The 23,480-nt window shown below is 44.8% G+C and overlaps 1 protein-coding gene across 1 annotated transcript; it reads right to left on the bottom strand.

The window, feature by feature from the left end:
* Window positions 1-1,499: 1,499 nt before the first annotated feature.
* On the bottom strand, window positions 1,500-23,406 carry sbspon (somatomedin B and thrombospondin type 1 domain containing). The gene is made up of 6 exons (XM_036945672.2): window positions 22,656-23,406; window positions 18,250-18,325; window positions 17,875-17,993; window positions 16,902-16,980; window positions 3,326-3,502; window positions 1,500-1,763 (listed from the first exon to the last, which is right to left on the bottom strand). The coding sequence occupies exons 1-6, from the start codon at window positions 22,876-22,878 to the stop codon at window positions 1,646-1,648; spliced, it is 792 nt and encodes a 263-aa protein (XP_036801567.2). The 5' UTR covers window positions 22,879-23,406; the 3' UTR covers window positions 1,500-1,645.
* Between the last annotated feature and the right edge of the window lie 74 nt (window positions 23,407-23,480).

Raw genomic sequence — 23,480 nt, 5'->3', positions numbered from 1 at the left:
ATATATTACCAGTCACCCTATTCCCTACTGTTGACCAGAGCCCTATAGATTACCAGTCACCCTATTCCCTACTGTTGACCACAGCCCTATATATTACCAGTCACCCTATTCCCTACTGTTGACCAGAGCCCTATAGATTACCAGTCACCCTATTCCCTACTGTTGACCACAGCCCTATAGATTACCAGTCACCCTATTCCCTACTGTTGACCACAGCCCTATATATTACCAGTCACCCTATTCCCTACTGTTGACCAGAGCCCTATAGATTATCAGTCACCCTATTCCCTACTGTTGACCACAGCCCTATATATTACCAGTCACCCTATTCCCTACTGTTGACCAGAGCCCTATAGATTACCAGTCACCCTATTCCCTACTGTTGACCACAGCCCTATATATTACCAGTCACCCTATTCCCTACTGTTGACCAGAGCCCTATAGACTACCAGTCACCCTATTCCCTACTGTTGACCAGAGCCCTATAGATTACCAGTCACCCTATTCCCTACTGTTGACCAGAGCCCTATAGACTACCAGTCACCCTATTCCCTACTGTTGACCAGAGCCCTATATATTACCAGTCACCCTATTCCCTACTGTTGACCAGAGCCCTATAGACTACCAGTCACCCTATTCCCTACTGTTGACCAGAGCCCTATAGATTACCAGTCACCCTACTCCCTACTGTTGACCAGAGCCCTATATATTACCAGTCACCCTCTTCCCTACTGTTGACCAGAGCCCTATGGACTACCAGTCACCCTATTCCCTACTGTTGACCAGAGCCCTATAGATTACCAGTCACCCTATTCCCTGCTGTTGACCAGAGCCCTATATATTACCAGTCACCCTATTCCCTACTGTTGACCAGAGCCCTATGGAGTACCAGTCACCCTCTTCCCTACTGTTGACCAGAGCCCTATATATTACCAGTCACCCTATTCCCTACTGTTGACCACAGCCCTATAGACTACCAGTCACCCTATCCAGAGCCCTATATATTACCAGTCACCCTCTTTCCTACTGTTGACCAGAGCCCTATATATTACCAGTCACCCTATTCCCTACTGTTGACCACAGCCCTATAGACTACCAGTCACCCTATCCAGAGCCCTATATATTACCAGTCACCCTATTCCCTACTGTTGACCACAGCCCTATATATTACCAGTCACCCTATTCCCTACTGTTGACCAGAGCCCTATAATTATCATAAAAACCTAGCGTCAAAAATGGATCCAATCATTTTTTTCCCCTCATTAATTTTTCCCCATAGGGGATTTTAGAAGCCCGTAGAAGAAGGGCTGTGTTTCGTGTTGGCCTTACCCTGGGGTGACGCTGTGTCAACCATGTACGTCTCTCTAGGACAAGGATACTGTTTGACTGGTCTAAAGTAGTGCACTACATAGGGAATAGGGTGCCATAGGGCTCTGGTCTAAAGTAGTGCACTATGTAGGGAATAGGGTGCCATAGGACTCTGGTCTAAAGTAGTGCACTATATAGGGAATAGGGTGCCATAGGGCTCTGGTCTAAAGTAGTGCACTATATAGGGAATAGGGTGCCATAGGGTTCTGGTCTAAAGCAGTGCACCATATAGGGAATAAGGTTGCAAGTAGGACCGCAAGTAAGACTTCCTGTGTGTTTATATGAATAGGAAGCTGTGGACGTGAGGACAGGAGCAGTATGCTGTTCTCTGGACCTTCTTCCACGTTCCTCGACAGCCAGAGTTCCCCACAGCCTGCCAATGGAGCAGCTCCTCACTGTAAAACACACAGGACGCAGGTTAGTATGGCCCACAGCCTGCCAATGGAGCAGCTCCTCACTGTAAAACACACAGGTCATAGGTTAGTATGGCCCACAGCCTGCCTATGGAGCAGCTCTTCACAGGACACAGGTTAGTATGGCCCACAGCCAGCCTATGGAGCAGCTCCTCACAGGTTAGTATGGCCCACAGCCTGCCTATGGAGCAGCTCCTCACAGGTCATTGGTTAGTATGGCCCATAGCCTGCCTATGGAGCAGCTCCTCACAGGTCATTGGTTAGTATGGCCCACAGCCTGCCTATGGAGCAACTCCTCACAGGTCATTGGTTAGTATGGCCCACAGCCTGCCAATGGAGCAGCTCCTCACAGGTCATTGGTTAATATGGCTGACAGCCAGCCAATGGAGCAGCTCCTCACAGGTCATTGGTTAATATGGCTGACAGCCAGCCAATGGAGCAGCTCCTCACAGGTCATTGGTTAATATGGCTGACAGCCAGCCAATGGAGCAGCTCCTCACAGGTCATTGGTTAATATGGCTGACAGCCAGCCAATGGAGCAGCTCCTCACAGGACATTGGTTAATATGGCTGACAGCCAGCCAATGGAGCAGCTCCTCACAGGTCATGGGTTAATATGGCTGACAGCCAGCCAATGGAGCAGCTCCTCACAGAACAATAGACACTTTTCCACTAAGAACACCTGTTTTTATTTTCCTCTATAGTCGTTCAATACTTCTGACAAAACCAATAATACTGGACTGGTGGAGGCAGTCCATGATACACAGGGTTAAAGGACCTGGAGATACCAGGGGAAATACATACATATATACACATATATACATATATATTTACATATATACACATATATGTTTACATATATACATATATATTTACACATATACACATATATATTTACATATCTACATATATATTTACACATATACACATATATATTTACATATCTACATATATATTTACACATATACACATATATATTTACATATCTACATATATATTTACATATATACACATATATATTTACATATCTACATATATATTTACATGTCTACATATATATTTACATATACATGTTCGGAAAGGTCATTCTAACAGGAGTGGTGAGGGGTCAAATCCACTGCAGCACAAAGATCACGCTGACGACAACACAACTACTGTGTGTGAAAACATTTTTCACCTTTCAGTTAAAAAAATATATAATAATAACAAATGTATCCTATCCTGACTAGACTAGTCTTCATCTATGCAACTGTTTGGATAAACTCGTGCACCAGTCAAATGTTACCACAAACTAAGAATACAGATATAGAATATACAAACTAAGAATATACGATCTCATATAGTCTACACATTGACACATGTAATAACGTATGATCAATCAACTAGTGCCATTTCCAGGGGCTTGGACATCAAAGCCTAACTACAACATACAACATACAACATACAACATACAACTACATAGCTGCACTGACTCGAACAAGGCTTACATGACTTTCTTTATAATACCAAACGTCTTTAAAAAATGATCCGTCCGTGACTCCGTACCTGTTGGATTCTTGTCCGTCTCCCTGGCAGCTGCCGCTATGGTTACGCATGGCGGGGGGTTGGCACGCCACACACACCGTGTAGCCCTCACGTAGGTACTGCATCCAGAGGGCGTGTGGTCTGTTCTCCACCGTACAGTGGGTAGTCAGAGACTCCATCTTATACTCCATACAGAACCTGACGGAGGAGGGGTTTGAAATATCATACCTACCATTCCACACAGTGTACATCCTAAATGGCACCCTATTCCCTATATCGTGCACTACTTTAGACCAGGGCCCTATGGCACCCTAATTCCCTATGTAGTGCACTACTTTAGACCAGGACCTATAGGGAGTATAGTGCACTACTTTAGACAAGGGCCTATAGGAAGTATAGTGCACTACTTTAGACCAGGGCCTATAGGGAGTATAGTGCACTACTTTAGACCAGGGCCTATAGGGAGTATAGTGCACACCTTCAGACCAGGGCCTATAGGGAGTATAGTGCACTACTTTAGACCTAGAACTATAGGGAGTATAGTGCACTCCTTTAGACCAGGGCCTATAGGAAGTATAGTGCACTACTTTAGACCAGGAACTGTAGGGAGTATAGTGCACTACTTTGGACCAGGGCCTATAGGGAGTATAATGCACTACTTTAGACCAGGACCAATAGGGAGTATAGTGCACTACTTTAGACCAGGACCTATAGGGAGTATAGTGCACTACTTTAGACCAGGCCCTATATGTCATGTATTGTCATGTTGTGTCTTGTTTCTGTCCTTTCTCTTCACCCTGTCTCCCTCTGCTGGTCGTACTAGGTTACCGTTCTTCCCCTCTTTCCCCCAGCTGTTCCTTGTCTTCTCTGACTACCTCATTCACCCCTTTTCCCACCTGTTCCCTTTTTCCCTCTGATTAGGTCTCTATATCTCTCTCTGTTTCTGCTCCTGTCTTTGTCGGATTCTCGTTTGTGTTACTCATGCCTGAACCAGACTATCGTCATGTTTGCTGCAACCTTGTCCTGTCCTGTCGGAATCTGCCGGTCCATCTGAGCCTACGTATGTTTCGTTATTAAAGAAGCTCTGTTTACGTTAATTCGCTTTTGGGTCCTCATTCACGCACCCTAACAGAAGAATCCGACCAAGAATGGACCCAGCGACTTCGGATCCTCTCCACTCAGCCGTCGAGATCCAGGGAGCGATGCTAGGCAGACACGAGCAGGAATTGTCTGCTGCTCGACATGCCGTTGAGACCCTGGCCACCCAAGTCTCCAATCTCACAGAACAGGTTCACCATCTCCGCCTCGATCCACCGGCCACTTCCAGGGCTTTCGAATCTCCGGAGCCCAGAATCAATAACCCGCCGTGTTACTCTGGGGAGCCCACTGAATGCCGCTCGTTCCTCACCCAGTGTGATATTGTGTTTTCTCTCCAGCCCAACACTTACTCCAGGAGCACTGCTCGTGTCGCCTACGTCATATCTCTCCTTACTGGACGGGCTCGTGAGTGGGGCACGGCAATCTGGGAGGCAAGGGCTGAGTGTACTAACCAGTATCAGGACTTTAAGGAGGAGATGATACGGGTTTTTGATCGATCTGTTTTTGGGGAGGAGGCTTCCAGGGTCCTGTCTTCCCTATGTCAAGGTAATCGATCCATAACAGACTACTCTATTGAGTTTCGCACTCTTGCTGCCTCCAGTGGCTGGAACGAGCCGGCTTTGCTCGCTCGTTTTCTGGAGGGTCTCCGCGCAGAGGTAAAGGATGAGATTCTCTCCCGGGAGGTTCCTTCCAGCGTGGATTCCTTGATTGAACTCGCTATTCGCATTGAGCGACGGGTTGATCTTCGTCACCGAGCTCGTGGAAAGGAGCTCGCATTCTCCGTTGCCCCCCTCTCCGCATCACTACCATCTTCCTCTGCCGGCTCGGGTGCTGAGCCTATGCAACTGGGAGGTATCCGCCCTCGACAGCTTCCTTCTGCTAAAGAGACGGCACAAATCATCATCGAGAATGTTTTCAGAATTCATGGCCTTCCGTCAGACGTCGTTTCGGACAGAGGTCCGCAATTCACGTCTCAATTTTGGAGGGAGTTTTGTCGTTTGATTGGGGCTTCCGTCAGTCTCTCTTCCGGCTTTCACCCCCAGTCTAACGGTCAAGCAGAACGGGCCAATCAGACTATTGGTCGCATCTTACGCAGTCTTTCTTTTCGTAACCCTGCGTCTTGGTCAGAACAGCTCCCCTGGGCAGAATACGCCCACAACTCACTTCCTTCGTCTGCGACCGGGCTATCTCCCTTTCAGAGTAGCCTCGGGTACCAGCCTCCGCTGTTCTCATCTCAGCTCGCCGAGTCCAGCGTCCCCTCCGCTCAGGCTTTTGTCCAACGTTGCGAGCGCACCTGGAAGAGGGTCAGGTCTGCACTTTGCCGTTATAGGGCGCAGACTGTGAGAGCTGCTAATAAGCGTAGAACTAAGAGTCCTAGATATTGTCGCGGTCAGAGAGTTTGGCTCTCCACTCAGAACCTTCCCCTTAAGACGGCTTCTCGCAAGTTGACCCCGCGGTTCATTGGTCCGTTCCGTATTTCTCAGGTCATTAATCCTGTCGCAGTGCGACTTCTTCTTCCGCGATATCTTCGTCGCGTCCACCCGGTCTTCCATGTCTCCTGTGTTAAGCCCGTTCTTCGCGCCCCCGCTCGTCTTCCCCCCCCCCCCCCCATCCTTGTCGAGGGCGCACCTATCTACAGGGTCCATAAGATTTTGGACATGCGTCCTCGGGGCCGTGGTCATCAGTACTTAGTGGATTGGGAGGGGTACGGTCCTGAGGAGAGGAGTTGGGTTCCCTCTCGGGACGTGCTGGACCGTTCGCTGATTGATGATTTCCTCCGTTGCCGCCAGGTTTCCTCCTCGAGTGCGCCAGGAGGCGCTCGGTGAGTGGGGGGGTACTGTCATGTATTGTCATGTTGTGTCTTGTTTCTGTCCTTTCTCTTCACCCTGTCTCCCTCTGCTGGTCGTACTAGGTTACCGTTCTTCCCCTCTTTCCCCCAGCTGTTCCTTGTCTTCTCTGACTACCTCATTCACCCCTTTTCCCACCTGTTCCCTTTTTCCCTCTGATTAGGTCTCTATATCTCTCTCTGTTTCTGCTCCTGTCTTTGTCGGATTCTCGTTTGTGTTACTCATGCCTGAACCAGACTATCGTCATGTTTGCTGCAACCTTGTCCTGTCCTGTCGGAATCTGCCGGTCCATCTGAGCCTACGTATGTTTCGTTATTAAAGAAGCTCTGTTTACGTTAATTCGCTTTTGGGTCCTCATTCACGCACCCTAACACTATAGGGAGTATAGTGCACTACTTTAGACCAGGAACTATAGGGAGTATAGTGCACTCCTTTAGACCAGGGCCTATAGGGAGTATAGTGCACTCCTTTAGACCAGGGCCTATAGGGAGTATAGTGCACTACTTTAGACCAGGGCCTATAGGGAGTATAGTGCACTACTTTAGACCAGGGCCTATAGGGAGTATAGTGCACTACTTTAGACCAATGCCTATAGGGAGTATAGTGCACTAATTTAGACCAGGGCCTATAGGGAGAATAGTGCACTACTTTAGACCAATACCTATAGGGAGTATAGTGCACTACTTTAGACCAGGTCCTATAAAGAGTATAGTGCACTACTTTAGACCAGGGCCTATAGGGAGTATAGTGCACTACTTTAGACCAATACCTATAGGGAGTATAGTGCACTACTTTAGACCAGGTCCTATAAAGAGTATAGTGCACTACTTTAGACCAGGGCCTATAGGGAGTATAGTGCACTACTTTAGACCAATACCTATAGGGAGTATAGTGCACTACTTTAGACCAGGTCCTATAAAGAGTATAGTGCACTACTTTAGACCAGGGCCTATAGGGAGTATAGTGCACTACTTTAGACCAGGTCCTATAAAGAGTATAGTGCACTACTTTAGACCAGGTCCTATAAAGAGTATAGTGCACTACTTTAGACCAGGACCAATAGGGAGTATAGTGCACTACTTTAGACCAGGACCTATAGGGAGTATAGTGCACTACTTTAGACCAGGCCCTATAGGGAGTATAGTGCACTACTTTAGACCAGGAACTGTAGGGAGTATAGTGCACTCCTTCAGACCAGGGCCTATAGGGAGTATAGTGCACTACTTTAGACCAGGGCCTATAGGGAGTATAGTGCACTACTTTAGACCAGGAACTATAGGGAGTATAGTGCACTCCTTTAGACCAGGTCCTATAAAGAGTATAGTGCACTACTTTAGACCAGGACCAATAGGGAGTATAGTGCACTACTTTAGACCAGGACCTATAGGGAGTATAGTGCACTACTTTAGACCAGGCCCTATAGGGAGTATAGTGCACTACTTTAGACCAGGAACTATAGGGAGTATAGTGCACTCCTTTAGACCAGGGCCTATAGGGAGTATAGTGCACTACTTTAGACCAGGAACTATAGGGAGTATAGTGCACTACTTTAGACCAGGGCCTATAGGGAGTATAGTGCAATACTTTAGACCAATGCCTATAGGGAGTATAGTGCACTACTTTAGACCAGGGCCTATAGGGAGTATAGTGCACTACTTTAGACCAGGGCCTATAGGGAGTATAGTGCACTACTTTAGACCAATGCCTATAGGGAGTATAGTGCACTAATTTAGACCAGGGCCTATAGGGAGTATAGTGCACTACTTTAGACCAATACCTATAGGGAGTATAGTGCACTACTTTAGACCAGGTCCTATAAAGAGTATAGTGCACTACTTTAGACCAGGTCCTATAAAGAGTATAGTGCACTACTTTAGACCAGGGCCTATAGGGAGTATAGTGCACTACTTTAGACCAGGTCCTATAAAGAGTATAGTGCACTACTTTAGACCAGGTCCTATAAAGAGTATAGTGCACTACTTTAGACCAGGACCAATAGGGAGTATAGTGCACTACTTTAGACCAGGCCCTATAGGGAGTATAGTGCACTACTTTAGACCAGGCCCTATAGGGAGTATAGTGCACTACTTTAGACCAGGAACTGTAGGGAGTATAGTGCACTCCTTCAGACCAGGGCCTATAGGGAGTATAGTGCACTACTTTAGACCAGGGCCTATAGGGAGTATAGTGCACTACTTTAGACCAGGAACTATAGGGAGTATAGTGCACTCCTTTAGACCAGGTCCTATAAAGAGTATAGTGCACTACTTTAGACCAGGAACTATAGGGAGTATAGTGCACTCCTTTAGACCAGGGCCTATAGGGAGTATAGTGCACTACTTTAGACCAGGGCCTATAGGGAGTATAGTGCACTACTTTAGACCAGGGCCTATAGGGAGTATAGTGCACTACTTTAGACCAATGCCTATAGGGAGTATAGTGCACTAATTTAGACCAGGGCCTATAGGGAGTATAGTGCACTACTTTAGACCAATACCTATAGGGAGTATAGTGCACTACTTTAGACCAGGTCCTATAAAGAGTATAGTGCACTACTTTAGACCAGGGCCTATAGGGAGTATAGTGCACTACTTTAGACCAATACCTATAGGGAGTATAGTGCACTACTTTAGACCAGGTCCTATAAAGAGTATAGTGCACTACTTTAGACCAGGGCCTATAGGGAGTATAGTGCACTACTTTAGACCAATACCTATAGGGAGTATAGTGCACTACTTTAGACCAGGTCCTATAAAGAGTATAGTGCACTACTTTAGACCAGGACCTATAGGGAGTATAGTGCACTACTTTAGACCAATACCTATAGGGAGTATAGTGCACTACTTTAGACCAGGTCCTATAAAGAGTATAGTGCACTACTTTAGACCAGGTCCTATAAAGAGTATAGTGCACTACTTTAGACCAGGTCCTATAAAGAGTATAGTGCACTACTTTAGACCAGGACCTATAGGGAGTATAGTGCACTACTTTAGACCAGGAACTATAGGGAGTATAGTGCACTACTTTAGACCAGGTCCTATAAAGAGTATAGTGCACTACTTTAGACCAGGTCCTATAAAGAGTATAGTGCACTACTTTAGAACAGGTCCTATAAAGAGTATAGTGCACTCCTTTAGACCAGGGCCTATAAAGAGTATAGTGCACTACTTTAGACCAGGGCCTATAAAGAGTATAGTGCACTACTTTAGACCAGGGCCTATAGGGAGTATAGTGCACTACTTTAGACCAGGTCCTATAGGTAGTATAGTGCACTACTTTAGACCAGGGCCTATAGGGAGTATAGTGCACTACTTTAGACCTAGAACTATAGGGAGTATAGTGCACTACTTTAGACCAGGGCCTATAGGGAGTATAGTGCACTCCTTTAGACCAGGCCCTATAGGGAGTATAGTGCACTACTTTAGACCAGGTCCTATAAAGAGTATAGTGCACTACTTTAGACCAGGTCCTATAAAGAGTATAGTGCACTACTTTAGACCAGGGCCTATAGGGAGTATAGTGCACTACTTTAGACCAATACCTATAGGGAGTATAGTGCACTACTTTAGACCAGGGCCTATAGGAAGTATAGTGCACTACTTTAGACCAGGTCCTATAAAGAGTATAGTGCACTACTTTAGACCAGGTCCTATAAAGAGTATAGTGCACTACTTTAGACCAGGGCCTATAGGGAGTATAGTGCACTACTTTAGACCAATACCTATAGGGAGTATAGTGCACTACTTTAGACCAGGTCCTATAAAGAGTATAGTGCACTACTTTAGACCAGGGCCTATAGGGAGTATAGTGCACTACTTTAGACCAATACCTATAGGGAGTATAGTGCACTACTTTAGACCAGGTCCTATAAAGAGTATAGTGCACTACTTTAGACCAGGGCCTATAGGGAGTATAGTGCACTACTTTAGACCAATACCTATAGGGAGTATAGTGCACTACTTTAGACCAGGTCCTTTAAAGAGTATAGTGCACTACTTTAGACCAGGTCCTATAAAGAGTATAGTGCACTCCTTTAGACCAGGGCCTATAAAGAGTATAGTGCACTACTTTAGACCAGGAACTATAAAGAGTATAGTGCACTACTTTAGACCAGGGCCTATAGGGAGTATAGTGCACTACTTTAGACCAGGTCCTATAGGTAGTATAGTGCACTACTTTAGACCAGGGCCTATAGGGAGTATAGTGCACTACTTTAGACCTAGAACTATAGGGAGTATAGTGCACTCCTTTAGACCAGGGCCTATAGGAAGTATAGTGCACTACTTTAGACCAGGTCCTATAAAGAGTATAGTGCACTACTTTAGACCAGGTCCTATAAAGAGTATAGTGCACTACTTTAGACCAGGGCCTATAGGGAGTATAGTGCACTACTTTAGACCAGGTCCTATAGGGAGTATAGTGCACTACTTTAGACCAGGGCCTATAAAGAGTATAGTGCACTCCTTTAGACCAGGGCATATAGGAAGTATAGTGCACTACTTTAGACCAGGGCCTATAGGGAGTATAGTGCACTACTTTAGACCAGGTCCTATAAAGAGTATAGTGCACTACTTTAGACCAGGTCCTATAGGGAGTATAGTGCACTACTTTAGACCAGGGCCTATAGGGAGTATAGTGCACTACTTTAGACCAGGGCCTATAGGGAGTATAGTGCACTACTTTAGACCAGGGCCTATAGGGAGTATAGTGCACTACTTTAGAACAGGGCCTATAGGGAGTATAGTGCACTACTTTAGACCAGGGCCTATAGGGAGTATAGTGCACTACTTTAGACCAGGGCCTATAGGGAGTATAGTGCACTACTTTAGACCAGGGCCTATAGGGAGTATAGTGCACTACTTTAGACCAGGGCCTATAGGGAGTATAGTGCACTACTTTAGACCAGGTCCTATAAAGAGTATAGTGCACTACTTTAGACCAGGGCCTATAGGGAGTATAGTGCACTACTTTAGACCAATACCTATAGGGAGTATAGTGCACTACTTTAGACCAGGTCCTATAAAGAGTATAGTGCACTACTTTAGACCAGGGCCTATAGGGAGTATAGTGCACTACTTTAGACCAATACCTATAGGGAGTATAGTGCACTACTTTAGACCAGGTCCTATAAAGAGTATAGTGCACTACTTTAGACCAGGACCTATAGGGAGTATAGTGCACTACTTTAGACCAATACCTATAGGGAGTATAGTGCACTACTTTAGACCAGGTCCTATAAAGAGTATAGTGCACTACTTTAGACCAGGTCCTATAAAGAGTATAGTGCACTACTTTAGACCAGGTCCTATAAAGAGTATAGTGCACTACTTTAGACCAGGACCTATAGGGAGTATAGTGCACTACTTTAGACCAGGAACTATAGGGAGTATAGTGCACTACTTTAGACCAGGTCCTATAAAGAGTATAGTGCACTACTTTAGACCAGGTCCTATAAAGAGTATAGTGCACTACTTTAGAACAGGTCCTATAAAGAGTATAGTGCACTCCTTTAGACCAGGGCCTATAAAGAGTATAGTGCACTACTTTAGACCAGGGCCTATAAAGAGTATAGTGCACTACTTTAGACCAGGGCCTATAGGGAGTATAGTGCACTACTTTAGACCAGGTCCTATAGGTAGTATAGTGCACTACTTTAGACCAGGGCCTATAGGGAGTATAGTGCACTACTTTAGACCTAGAACTATAGGGAGTATAGTGCACTCCTTTAGACCAGGGCCTATAGGAAGTATAGTGCACTACTTTAGACCAGGTCCTATAAAGAGTATAGTGCACTACTTTAGACCAGGTCCTATAAAGAGTATAGTGCACTACTTTAGACCAGGGCCTATAGGGAGTATAGTGCACTACTTTAGACCAATACCTATAGGGAGTATAGTGCACTACTTTAGACCAGGTCCTATAAAGAGTATAGTGCACTACTTTAGACCAGGGCCTATAGGGAGTATAGTGCACTACTTTAGACCAATACCTATAGGGAGTATAGTGCACTACTTTAGACCAGGTCCTATAAAGAGTATAGTGCACTACTTTAGACCAGGGCCTATAGGGAGTATAGTGCACTACTTTAGACCAATACCTATAGGGAGTATAGTGCACTACTTTAGACCAGGTCCTTTAAAGAGTATAGTGCACTACTTTAGACCAGGTCCTATAAAGAGTATAGTGCACTCCTTTAGACCAGGGCCTATAAAGAGTATAGTGCACTACTTTAGACCAGGGCCTATAAAGAGTATAGTGCACTACTTTAGACCAGGGCCTATAGGGAGTATAGTGCACTACTTTAGACCAGGTCCTATAGGTAGTATAGTGCACTACTTTAGACCAGGGCCTATAGGGAGTATAGTGCACTACTTTAGACCTAGAACTATAGGGAGTATAGTGCACTCCTTTAGACCAGGGCCTATAGGAAGTATAGTGCACTACTTTAGACCAGGTCCTATAAAGAGTATAGTGCACTACTTTAGACCAGGTCCTATAAAGAGTATAGTGCACTACTTTAGACCAGGGCCTATAGGGAGTATAGTGCACTACTTTAGACCAGGTCCTATAGGGAGTATAGTGCACTACTTTAGACCAGGGCCTATAAAGAGTATAGTGCACTCCTTTAGACCAGGGCATATAGGAAGTATAGTGCACTACTTTAGACCAGGGCCTATAGGGAGTATAGTGCACTACTTTAGACCAGGTCCTATAAAGAGTATAGTGCACTACTTTAGACCAGGTCCTATAGGGAGTATAGTGCACTACTTTAGACCAGGGCCTATAGGGAGTATAGTGCACTACTTTAGACCAGGGCCTATAGGGAGTATAGTGCACTACTTTAGACCAGGGCCTATAGGGAGTATAGTGCACTACTTTAGACCAGGGCCTATAGGGAGTATAGTGCACTACTTTAGACCAGGGCCTATAGGGAGTATAGTGCACTACTTTAGACCAGGGCCTATAGGGAGTATAGTGCACTACTTTAGACCAGGGCCTATAGGGAGTATAGTGCACTACTTTAGACCAGGGCCTATAGGGAGTATAGTGCACTACTTTAGACCAGGGCCTATAGGGAGTATAGTGCACTACTTTAGACCAGGTCCTATAGGGAGTATAGTGCACTACTTTAGACCAGGGCCTATAGGGAGTATAGTGCACTACTTTAGACCAGGGCCAATAGGGAGTATAGTGCACTACTTTAGACCAGGGCCTATAGGGTGTATAGTGCACTACTTTAGACCAGGGCCTATAGGGAGTATAGTGCACTACTTTAGACCAGGTCCTATAGGGAGTATAGTGCACTACTTTAGACCAGGGCCTATAGGGAGTATAGTGCACTACTTTAGACCAGGGCCAATAGGGAGTATAGTGCACTACTTTAGACCAGGGCCTATAGGGAGTATAGTGCACTACTTTAGACCAGGGCCTATAGGGTGTATAGTGCACTACTTTAGACCAGGGCCTATAGGGAGTATAGTGCACTACTTTAGACCAGGGCCTATAGGGAGTATAGTGCACTACTTTAGACCAGGGCCTATAGGGAGTATAGTGCACTACTTTAGACCAGGTCCTATAGGAAGTATAGTGCACTAATTTAGACCAGGGCCTATAGGGAGTATAGTGCACTACTTTAGACCAGGGCCTATAGGGTGCCATGCCAACAAAAGTAATTGGTTTGAATAATGACAGTTTGAATTACAGGGTTGCAGGAGGGAGCTTGGACTTCACATTTCAGATGGTGTGTGTGTGTGTGTGTGTGTGTGTGTGTGTGTGTGTGTGTGTGTGTGTGTGTGTGTGTGTGTGTGTGTCTCTGTGTGTGTGTGTGTGTGTGTGTGTGTGTGTGTGTGTGTGTGTGTGTGTGTGTGTGTGTGTGTGTGTGTGTGTGTGTGTGTGTGTGTGTGTGTGTGTGTGTGTGTGCGTGTGTGTGTGTGTGTCTCTGTGTGTGTCTCTGTGTGTGTGTGTGTGTGTGTGTGTGTGTGTGTGTGTGTGTGTGCGTGCGTGCGTGCGTGCGTGCGTGCGTGCGTTCAGAGAAACTTTGCCAATTGTTAGTCCAGATACTTTGTACATGTGATGTTAATCATGTTTCATACCTGATGAAAACCAGTGTGTGCGCGCGCGTGATCTAGATATCCTGGTGAGAAAACACTTCATTTGGTAGAAAATCCCTAGTTGCTTTTTGCTGTGACGATGGCGTGCCTCACATTTCAAACCAGAATGATTGTTGAAATCTTATGAACTAAGGAAGTACGTACCACAGGCCCCCTTGAACTAAAGAGGAACAGAAAGAATTCAGACCCCTTCACTTGTTCTACATTTTGTTACGATACAGCCTTATTCTAAAATGGATTCAATTGTGTGTTTCCTCATCAATCTACACCATTATGACAAAGTGAATACAACCTGACAGAGCTTGAGAGGATCTGCAGAGAAGAATGGGAGAAACTCCCCAAATACAATGTGCCAAGCTTGTAGCGTCATACCCAAGAAGACTCGAGACTGTAATCTAGGCCAAAGGTGCTTCAACAAAGTACTGAGTAAAGGGTCTGAATACTTATGTAAATGTGATATTTCCTTTTTTTTATTTTTAATACATTTGCAAAAATGTCTAATAACCTCTTTTTGCTTTGTCATTATGGGGTATTGTTTTGTCATTATGGGGTATTGTGATGTCATTATGGGGTATTGTGATGTCATTATGGGGTATTGTGATGTCATTATGGGGTATTGTGATGTCATTATGGGGTATTGTGATGTCATTATGGGGTATTGTGATGTCATTATGGGGTATTGTGTGTAGATTGATGAGGATTTTTTATTTGTATTTTAGAATAGGGCTCTAATTTAACTAAATGTGCACAAACTCAAGGGGTCTGAATACACTGAATTTGACTTAATTCCACATTTTGTTGTGTTACAGCTCGAATTCAAAATGGGCAAAAAATATATACAATTATTCACAAATCTACACATGATAAACCATAATGACAAAGTGTAACAAGTTTTTAGAAATGTTTGCACCTTTATTAAAAATTATATACAGAAATATCTAATTTACATAAGTATTCACACCCCTGAGTCAATACTTTGTAGGAGTACCTTTGGCAGCGATTACAGCTGTGTGTCTTTCTGGGTTAGTCTCTAAGAGCTGTGAGTCTTTCTGGGTTAGTCTCTAAGACATGTGAGTCTTTCTGTGTAAGTCCCTAAGAGCTGTGAGTCTTCCTGGGTAGGTCTCTAACAGCGTTCCACACCTGGATTCTACAATATTTGCCCATTTATTGTTTTCTAAATTCTTCAAACTCTGTCATATTGGTTGTTGATCGTAGCTTGATAACCATTTTCAGGTCTTGCCGTAGATTTAAGTTACAACTGTAACTCAGCCAGTCAGGAACATTCACTGCCTTCTTGGTAAGCAACCCCAGAGTATATTTGGCCTTGTCTTTTAGGTTATTGTCCTGCTGAAAAGAAAATGTATCTCCCAGTGTTTGGTGGAAAGCAGACTGAACCATGTTTTCCTCTAGGATTTTGTCTGTGCTTGTCCATTTATTTGTTATCCTTTTTTATCCTTGTAAGCATACCCATAACATGATGCAGCCACCACTATGTTTGAAAATATGGAGAGTGGTATCAGTAATGTGATGTATTGGATTGTCCCAAAAAGAACACTTCGTATTAAGGACCAAAAATATATTGTTTTGTCAATTTTCCTTGCAGTATTACTTTGGTTTCTTGTTGCAAACCGGATGCATGCTTTGGAATATTATTATTCTGTACAGGCTTCCTTCTTTTCACTCTGTCAATTATGTTAGTATTGTGGAGTAACTACAATGTTGTTGATCCATCCTCAGTGTTCTCCTATCACAGCCGATAAACTCCAACCTGTTTTACAGTCACCAGTGGTTTCTGGTGAAATCCCTGAGCGGTTTCCTTCCTTTCCCGGCAACTGAGTTAGGAAGGACGCCTGTATCTTTTTAGTGACTGGGTGTCACCATCCAAAGTGTAATTATTAACTTCACCATGCTCAAAGGGATATTTAAGGTCTGTTTTTTAGTTTTTACCCATCTACCAATAGGTGCCCTTCTTTGCGAGGCATTGGAAAACCTCCCTGGTCTTTGTGGTTGAATCTGTGTTTGTAAATCACTGATCAACTGAGGGACCTTACAGATAGTTATATGTGTGGGGTACAAAGATGAGGGAGTCATTCAAAACTCATGTTAAACAGTATTATTGCACACAGAGTGAGTCATATCTTTATATGTAACTTATTAGACCACGTTGTTACTCTTGAACTTATTTAGGTTTGCCATAACAAAGGAGTTGAAAACTTATCGACTCTAAACATTTTAAGCTTTTCATTTTTAATTCATTTGTAAAAATGTCAAACGTTATAGAGTATTGTGTGTAGGCCAGTGGACAAAAAAAAATTCTAGACTTGTATAAATTTTAAATTCAGGCTATAACAACAAAATGTGGAAAAAGGTCAAGAGGTCTGAAACATTTCTGATGGCACTGTGTGTAACACAGGATCCTTGAATCTGATTCGTCCCCTTCCCTATGTGAGTGTAATAGAGCATTGTACAACTTGCTGTAAGCCTTCATAACTGTTCATTTCTCCTTAAGAACAGTCATAAAACATGCATAACGCAGCATACCCAGGGTACAGAGGTGCTCCGTAGATGTCAGGCTTTGTTCTTCCTTTACCAAACTCCCTGGTGGTGATGAAAGCTGGACCTGGAGAGAGACCAACACAGTCCCCTGGTTATAACCAGGACTTGAAGACAGACCAACACAGTCCCCTGGTTATAACCAGGACCTGGAGAGAGACCAACACAGTCCCCATGTTATAACCAGGACCTGGAGAGAGACCAACACAGTCCCCATGTTATAACCAAGACCTGAAAAGAGACCAACACAGTCCCCATGTTATAACCAGGACTTGGAGACAGACCAACACAGTCCCCTGGTTATAACCAGGACCTGGAGAGAGACCAACACAGTCCCCATGTTATAACCAGGACTTGGAGACAGACCAACACAGTCCCCTGGTTATAACCAGGACCTGGAGAGGGACAAACACAGTCCCCATGTTATAACCAAGACCTGGAGAGAGACCAACACAGTCCCCTGGTTATAACCAGGACCTGGAGAGGGACAAACACAGTCCCCTGGTTATAACCAGGACCTGGAGAGAGACCAACACAGTCCCCTGGTTATAACCAGGACCTGGAGAGAGACCAACACAGTCCCCATGTTATAACCAAGACCTGGAGAGAGACCAACACAGTCCCCTGGTTATAACCAAGACCTGGAGAGAGACCAACACAGTCCCCTGGTTATAACCAGGACCTGGAGAGAGACCAACACAGTCCCCTGGTTATAACCAGGACCTGGAGAGAGACCAACACAGTCCCCTGGTTATAACCAGGACCTGGAGAGAGACCAACACAGTCCCCTGGTTATAACCAGGACCTGGAGAGAGACCAACACAGTCACCTGGTTATAACCAGGACCTGGAGAGAGACCAACACAGTCCCCTGGTTATAACCAGGACCTGGAGAGGGACCAACACAGTCCCCAGGTTAAAACCATGCAACAGTGTGACTCAGTTGGTTTAGTTTAATGTACCTGTGTTGTGAGTGCAGATCTCTCCATGGTTTGACTGGTAGTCCATGCAGCCAGCCTGCTCCTCCAGACTGGGACATGGATCTGCACTGTTCCTGGGCTCCTGCTCAATGTGGCGCTGCCTACAATCCATTGATGATTCATAGATTATTGGGTTTTAAAGCATTTTAAAAGTACAAATAAATCAATCCCAGAAGATAACACTCGTGTTAAGCCCACTTATTATATCTAATGTGATTCTTCAGTGTTGGACAAAAGACCGGTTTACACAAGAAGCCCAATTCTGATCTTTTGCCACTAATTGGTCTTTTGACAAATCAGATATATTCCCACTAATTGGGCTGTCAACAGGACTAATAAATAACACACAGGGCTCACCGGACCCTCCTGGACCGCTGGCAGGGCTGGGCACAACCGCTCCAGTGACTCCAGTCAGTCACCACACACGACTGGGCTGGACGAGAGACAACAGTGTAATAATTTGCATTGAGTATCTTCATAAACACCTATAAACACACACACACACGTGTGTGAGATCAAAGCTATATAGAGTATCATTAACGCTTCATTGACGGTGCATTAGTAGCATTGCTACATAACACTGTCTATGACACACATGCATCTTTAATGGAACATTCAGGGAATCGTTACCTAATATTCATACACTTGCCATGTCCTTCACTCCTGGTTGGTGGATGTACATGCTTTAGTTCCAGCCTAGCATAAACGCACCTACCAAATCATCAAGGCTTTGATTAGCTGAATCAAATTAGTTAGCGCTGGGTTGGAACTAAAGCCTGCACGCCCTGTGAGTCCTCTGTGCCAGGAGAGAAAACCCCTGAGGTGATGTTAGTTTGACGACTGAAGTTCTGTGACATTTTAAGCCATCCCTGTAACACTGAAGACGGAACAAGTCAAGGGTGTGTACAGTTCGCTCAGCTGACTGCTCAATATTCACCCTATTCCCTATAAAGTGCACTCATTTTGACCAGAACCCTATGGCACCCTATTCTCTATATAAAGTGCACTAATTTTGACCAGAGCCCTATGGCACCCTATTCCCTCTATAGTGCACTACTTTTGACCAGAACCCTATGGCACCCTATTCACGATATAGTGCGCTACTTTAGGCCAGAGCCCTAAAATAATAGGGTGCCATTTGGGACACACCCTTGGATTTGAAGGATTAGTGTTTCTGTACAGCGTTGAGTGATCTCAATGTAACTGTAAAGCTGAATGAATTGGATCCAGTCACTGACCCATTTAATCCTGTTGTTCTCTTTTCAATGCTCTCCACACGCTCTCTGAGTACCTGGTCTTTGATGTGTCGGGTATTAGGTACACTCTGCTTGGCTAACTCCTACAGTAATTACCACAGAGATCCTATTCAATTACGGATGTAGTACACTACATTGTAAATAAGGTGCTATCCGGGACACAGATAATGATTAATAGAAGTGCATTCCTGACATATTTGTCCATAATTCCATCCTGTCCGCACATTCATACAAAGTAAATGAGTTACGATTGAAACTAGACAGCATAGTTTTATATCAGATCAGTCAGAGTAACCTAACCATAGAGATCAGATTCCATTACTAGAGGGGCTATGATGTCATAAACCCTTAAAGCTCCAGAGTGGTTTGAAAACGGCAGCCATCTTGGTCAGGGAGAAGTCCAAACCAGTCTAAATGGAACGAATGGCAGAAGAGGCTTAATTCTGATTTTACTTATGCAGGAAATTCAAAATAAAAAATGTCAGAAATTGATGAATATAAGTTTTGTCAACTCAATGAAGAAATGTGTAGAAATGTGAAGAATTGCAGAAAATCAGCTTTACAACCGCAACTTTTTCACTACGCCGCAAAGATACCGTTCTAGCTAATAGACTGTGTTAGAGTTCACACTTCCTCCTCCAATGACCTGTGGGGACTGAAAGGTCAACATAATAGCACTGTCGACCAAATCTATTGATGTTGAAAGGTTGATTACTTCAGCTTGCCATTGCCGGTTTGCGGGGGTCCCTGGGCAAGAAAAGTTTGAAAATCCCTGGGTTAGAGGACAGAGGTAAAGTGTAAAACAGTCGAGTGGTAAAATTAGATAAGGGTTTAAGTCCCATTGTTTCTCTGGCCAGATACTCTAGAATGCATCCATTGTTTCTCTGGCCAGATACTGTAGAATGCATCCATTGTTTCTCTGGACAGATACTGTAGAATGCACCCATTGTTTCTCTGGCCAGATACTGTAGAATGCACCCATTGTTTCTCTGGCCAGATACTGTAGAATGCATCCATTGTTTCTCTGGACAGATACTGTAGAATGCGTCCATTGTTTCTCTGGACAGATACTGTAGAATGCATCCATTGTTTTCTCTGGCCAGATACTGTAGAATGCGTCCATTGTTTCTCTGGCCAGATACTGTAGAATGCACCCATTGTTTCTCTGGCCAGAGACTGTAGAATGCACCCATTGTTTCTCTGGACAGATACTGTAGAATGCGTCCATTGTTTCTCTGGACAGATACTGTAGAATGCATCCATTGTTTTCTCTGGCCAGATACTGTAGAATGCATCCATTGTTTCTCTGGCCAGATACTGTAGAATGCACCCATTGTTTCTCTGGCCAGAGACTGTAGAATGCACCCATTGTTTCTCTGGACAGATACTGTAGAATGCACCCATTGTTTCTCTGGCCAGATACTGTAGAATGCACCCATTGTTTCTCTAGCGAGACACTATAGAATGCACCCATTGTTTCTCTGGCCAGATACTGTAGAATGCACCCATTGTTTCTCTGGCCAGAGACTGTAGAAGGCGTCCATTGTTTCTCTGGCCAGATACTGTAGAATGCATCCATTGTTTTCTCTGGCCAGATACTGTAGAATGCATCCATTGTTTCTCTGGCCAGATACTGTAGAATGCATCCATTGTTTCTCTGGCCAGAGACTGTAGAATGCATCCATTGTTTCTCTGGCCAGAGACTGTAGAATGCACCCATTGTTTCTCTGGCCAGAGACTGTAGAATGCATCCATTGTTTCTCTGGCCAGATACTGTAGAATGCATCCATTGTTTCCCTGGCCAGAGACTGTGGAATGCATCCATTGTTTCTCTGGCCAGATACTGTAGAATGCATCCATTGTTTCTCTGGCCAGAGACTGTAGAATGCATCCATTGTTTCCCTGGCCAGATACTGTAGAATGCATCCATTGTTTCTCTGGCCAGATACTGTAGAATGCATCCATTGTTTCTCTGGCCAGAGACTGTAGAATGCACCCATTGTTTCTCTGGCCAGATACTGTAGAATGCATCCATTGTTTCTCTGACCAGATACTGTAGAATGCATCCATTGTTTCTCTGGCCAGATACTGTAGAATGCATCCATTGTTTCTCTGGCCAGATACTGTAGAATGCATCCATTGTTTCTCTGGCCAGAGACTGTAGAATGCATCCATTGTTTCTCTGGCCAGATACTGTAGAATGCATCCATTGTTTCTCTGGCCAGAGACTGTAGAATGCATCCATTGTTTCTCTGGCCAGATACTGTAGAATGCATCCATTGTTTCTCTGGCCAGAGACTGTAGAATGCATCCATTGTTTCTCTGGCCAGATACTGTAGAATGCATCCATTGTTTCTCTGGCCAGAGACTGTAGAATGCATCCATTGTTTCCCTGGCCAGATACTGTAGAATGCATCCATTGTTTCTCTGGCCAGATACTGTAGAATGCATCCATTGTTTCTCTGGCCAGAGACTGTAGAATGCACCCATTGTTTCTCTGGCCAGATACTGTAGAATGCATCCATTGTTTCTCTGACCAGATACTGTAGAATGCATCCATTGTTTCTCTGGCCAGATACTGTAGAATGCATCCATTGTTTCTCTGGCCAGAGACTGTAGAATGCATCCATTGTTTCTCTGGCCAGAGACTGTAGAATGCATCCATTGTTTCTCTGGCCAGATACTGTAGAAAGCATCCATTGTTTCTCTGGCCAGATACTGTAGAATGCATCCATTGTTTCTCTGGCCAGAGACTGTAGAATGCATCCATTGTTTCTCTGGCCAGATACTGTAGAATGCATCCATTGTTTCTCTGGCCAGAGACTGTAGAATGCATCCATTGTTTCCCTGGCCAGATACTGTAGAATGCATCCATTGTTTCTCTGGACAGATACTGTAGAATGCATCCATTGTTTCTCTGGCCAGATACTGTAGAATGCATCCATTGTTTCTCTGGCCAGAGACTGTAGAATGCATCCATTGTTTCTCTGGACAGATACTGTAGAATGCATCCATTGTTTCTCTGGCCAGATACTGTGGAATGCATCCAAAATGGCAATATTTTCCATATACTATATGGTTCACTAATTCAAATGGCATCCAAGGGGTCTGAATACTTCACTGTATATACCATTTCCAGGCTTTCATAATAACATAGACGGCCCACGATTCTCCATCATCATTACACTATTGTGGCTCCAGGTAGCCTAGTGGTTGGAGCGTTGGGCCAGTAACCGAAAGGTTGCTAGATCGAATCTCCGAGCACGACGAGGTAAAAGTCTGTCGTTCTGCCCCTGAACAAGGTAGTTAAACCCACTGTTCTCCGGTAGGCCATCATTGTAAATAAATATTTGTTATTTTGTTCTTAACTGACTTGCCTAGTTAAACAAACGTCACATATAGTGCTATAGACCCTGGTCAAAAGTTGTGCACTACATAGGGAATAGGGCAACATTTGGGGCAATTCATGACAACCGTTACTGTAGAGACTCCACCCATCCTCCTTACCTGGGCACTCGTTGGGGTAGTCATAGCAACAGTCTTTGGTCCTGAGGCAGCCCTCGTCGCAGTAGCAGGTGCCGTACACACGGTCCATCCGCCAGTCTGCCGTTGCACAGGTGATGTCTGAACCCCGGCAGCACTTCCCAGCGCACCCTCCTTCCACCCCAACGTGGTACGGTCCCAGCACGGCAGCTACCAGCAACAACACATAATCCACGGCTGACGCCATCGTCAGGGACAAAAATACAGGGGAGGGGGGGCCAAGTTGGGACCTCCAAGGATTCCACAAGAGGCTGAAATAGTCTCTCCAAAATTACAATGTGTGTGTGTGTGTGTGTGTGTGTCGTCTCCGCGTCTCTCTGTGTGAGTGTGTCTTCTACTCAGTGTGTTTTCAGATCTCCCATACTGTCAGAGTAAGAAGGACAGGGACAATCTTCAATCAAGCAGGACACAGTAGACATACTCCCTACCCCAGCTCAGATTAACTACAACACTGGTCCGCTGCTGGAGCCCTCGTGACCTGAAATTCCTGCGTCCACACAGCCCTTCTGTTTACCAGCAGGTTGAGCTGAAGAAAAGCGTCAATCCACGAACACAGCTCAGCTCCACTGTTCACACACAGATCAGTCACTCTGTCAGTGTGTCTGTCTGTCTAGTGTTTCCGCCCCCGACTGCTTGTAGACTAACCACACACCAAACCTGAGATTCTCTCTCTCTCCCACTGAGTTCCTCCCTCCCTCTCTCTCTCCCACTGAGTTCCTCCCTCCCTCTCTCTCTCTCACTGAGTTCCTCCCTCCCTCCCTCTCTCTCTCTCTCTCTCACCTACTGAGT

Source organism: Oncorhynchus mykiss, chromosome 15 (genome assembly GCF_057628025.1).
Source record: "Oncorhynchus mykiss isolate SJ-2025 chromosome 15, ASM5762802v1, whole genome shotgun sequence".
NCBI classification, from domain to species: domain Eukaryota; kingdom Metazoa; phylum Chordata; class Actinopteri; order Salmoniformes; family Salmonidae; genus Oncorhynchus; species Oncorhynchus mykiss.
Note: the sequence above shows the minus strand (reverse complement) of the source record. Positions and strands in the feature narration are given on the sequence as shown.

Coding starts and splice junctions, on each gene's coding strand:
- sbspon (XM_036945672.2), bottom strand. CDS start 22,878: ATGGCGTCAGCCGTGGATTATGTGTTGTTGCTGGTAGCTGCCGTGCTG. Junction 16,981..17,874: donor GATCTGCACTCACAACACAG/GTACATTAAACT, acceptor GTCTCTCTCCAG/GTCCAGCTTTCATCACCACC. Junction 3,503..16,901: donor GGAGCACCTCTGTACCCTGG/GTATGCTGCGTT, acceptor CTCCTCCGTCAG/GTTCTGTATGGAGTATAAGA.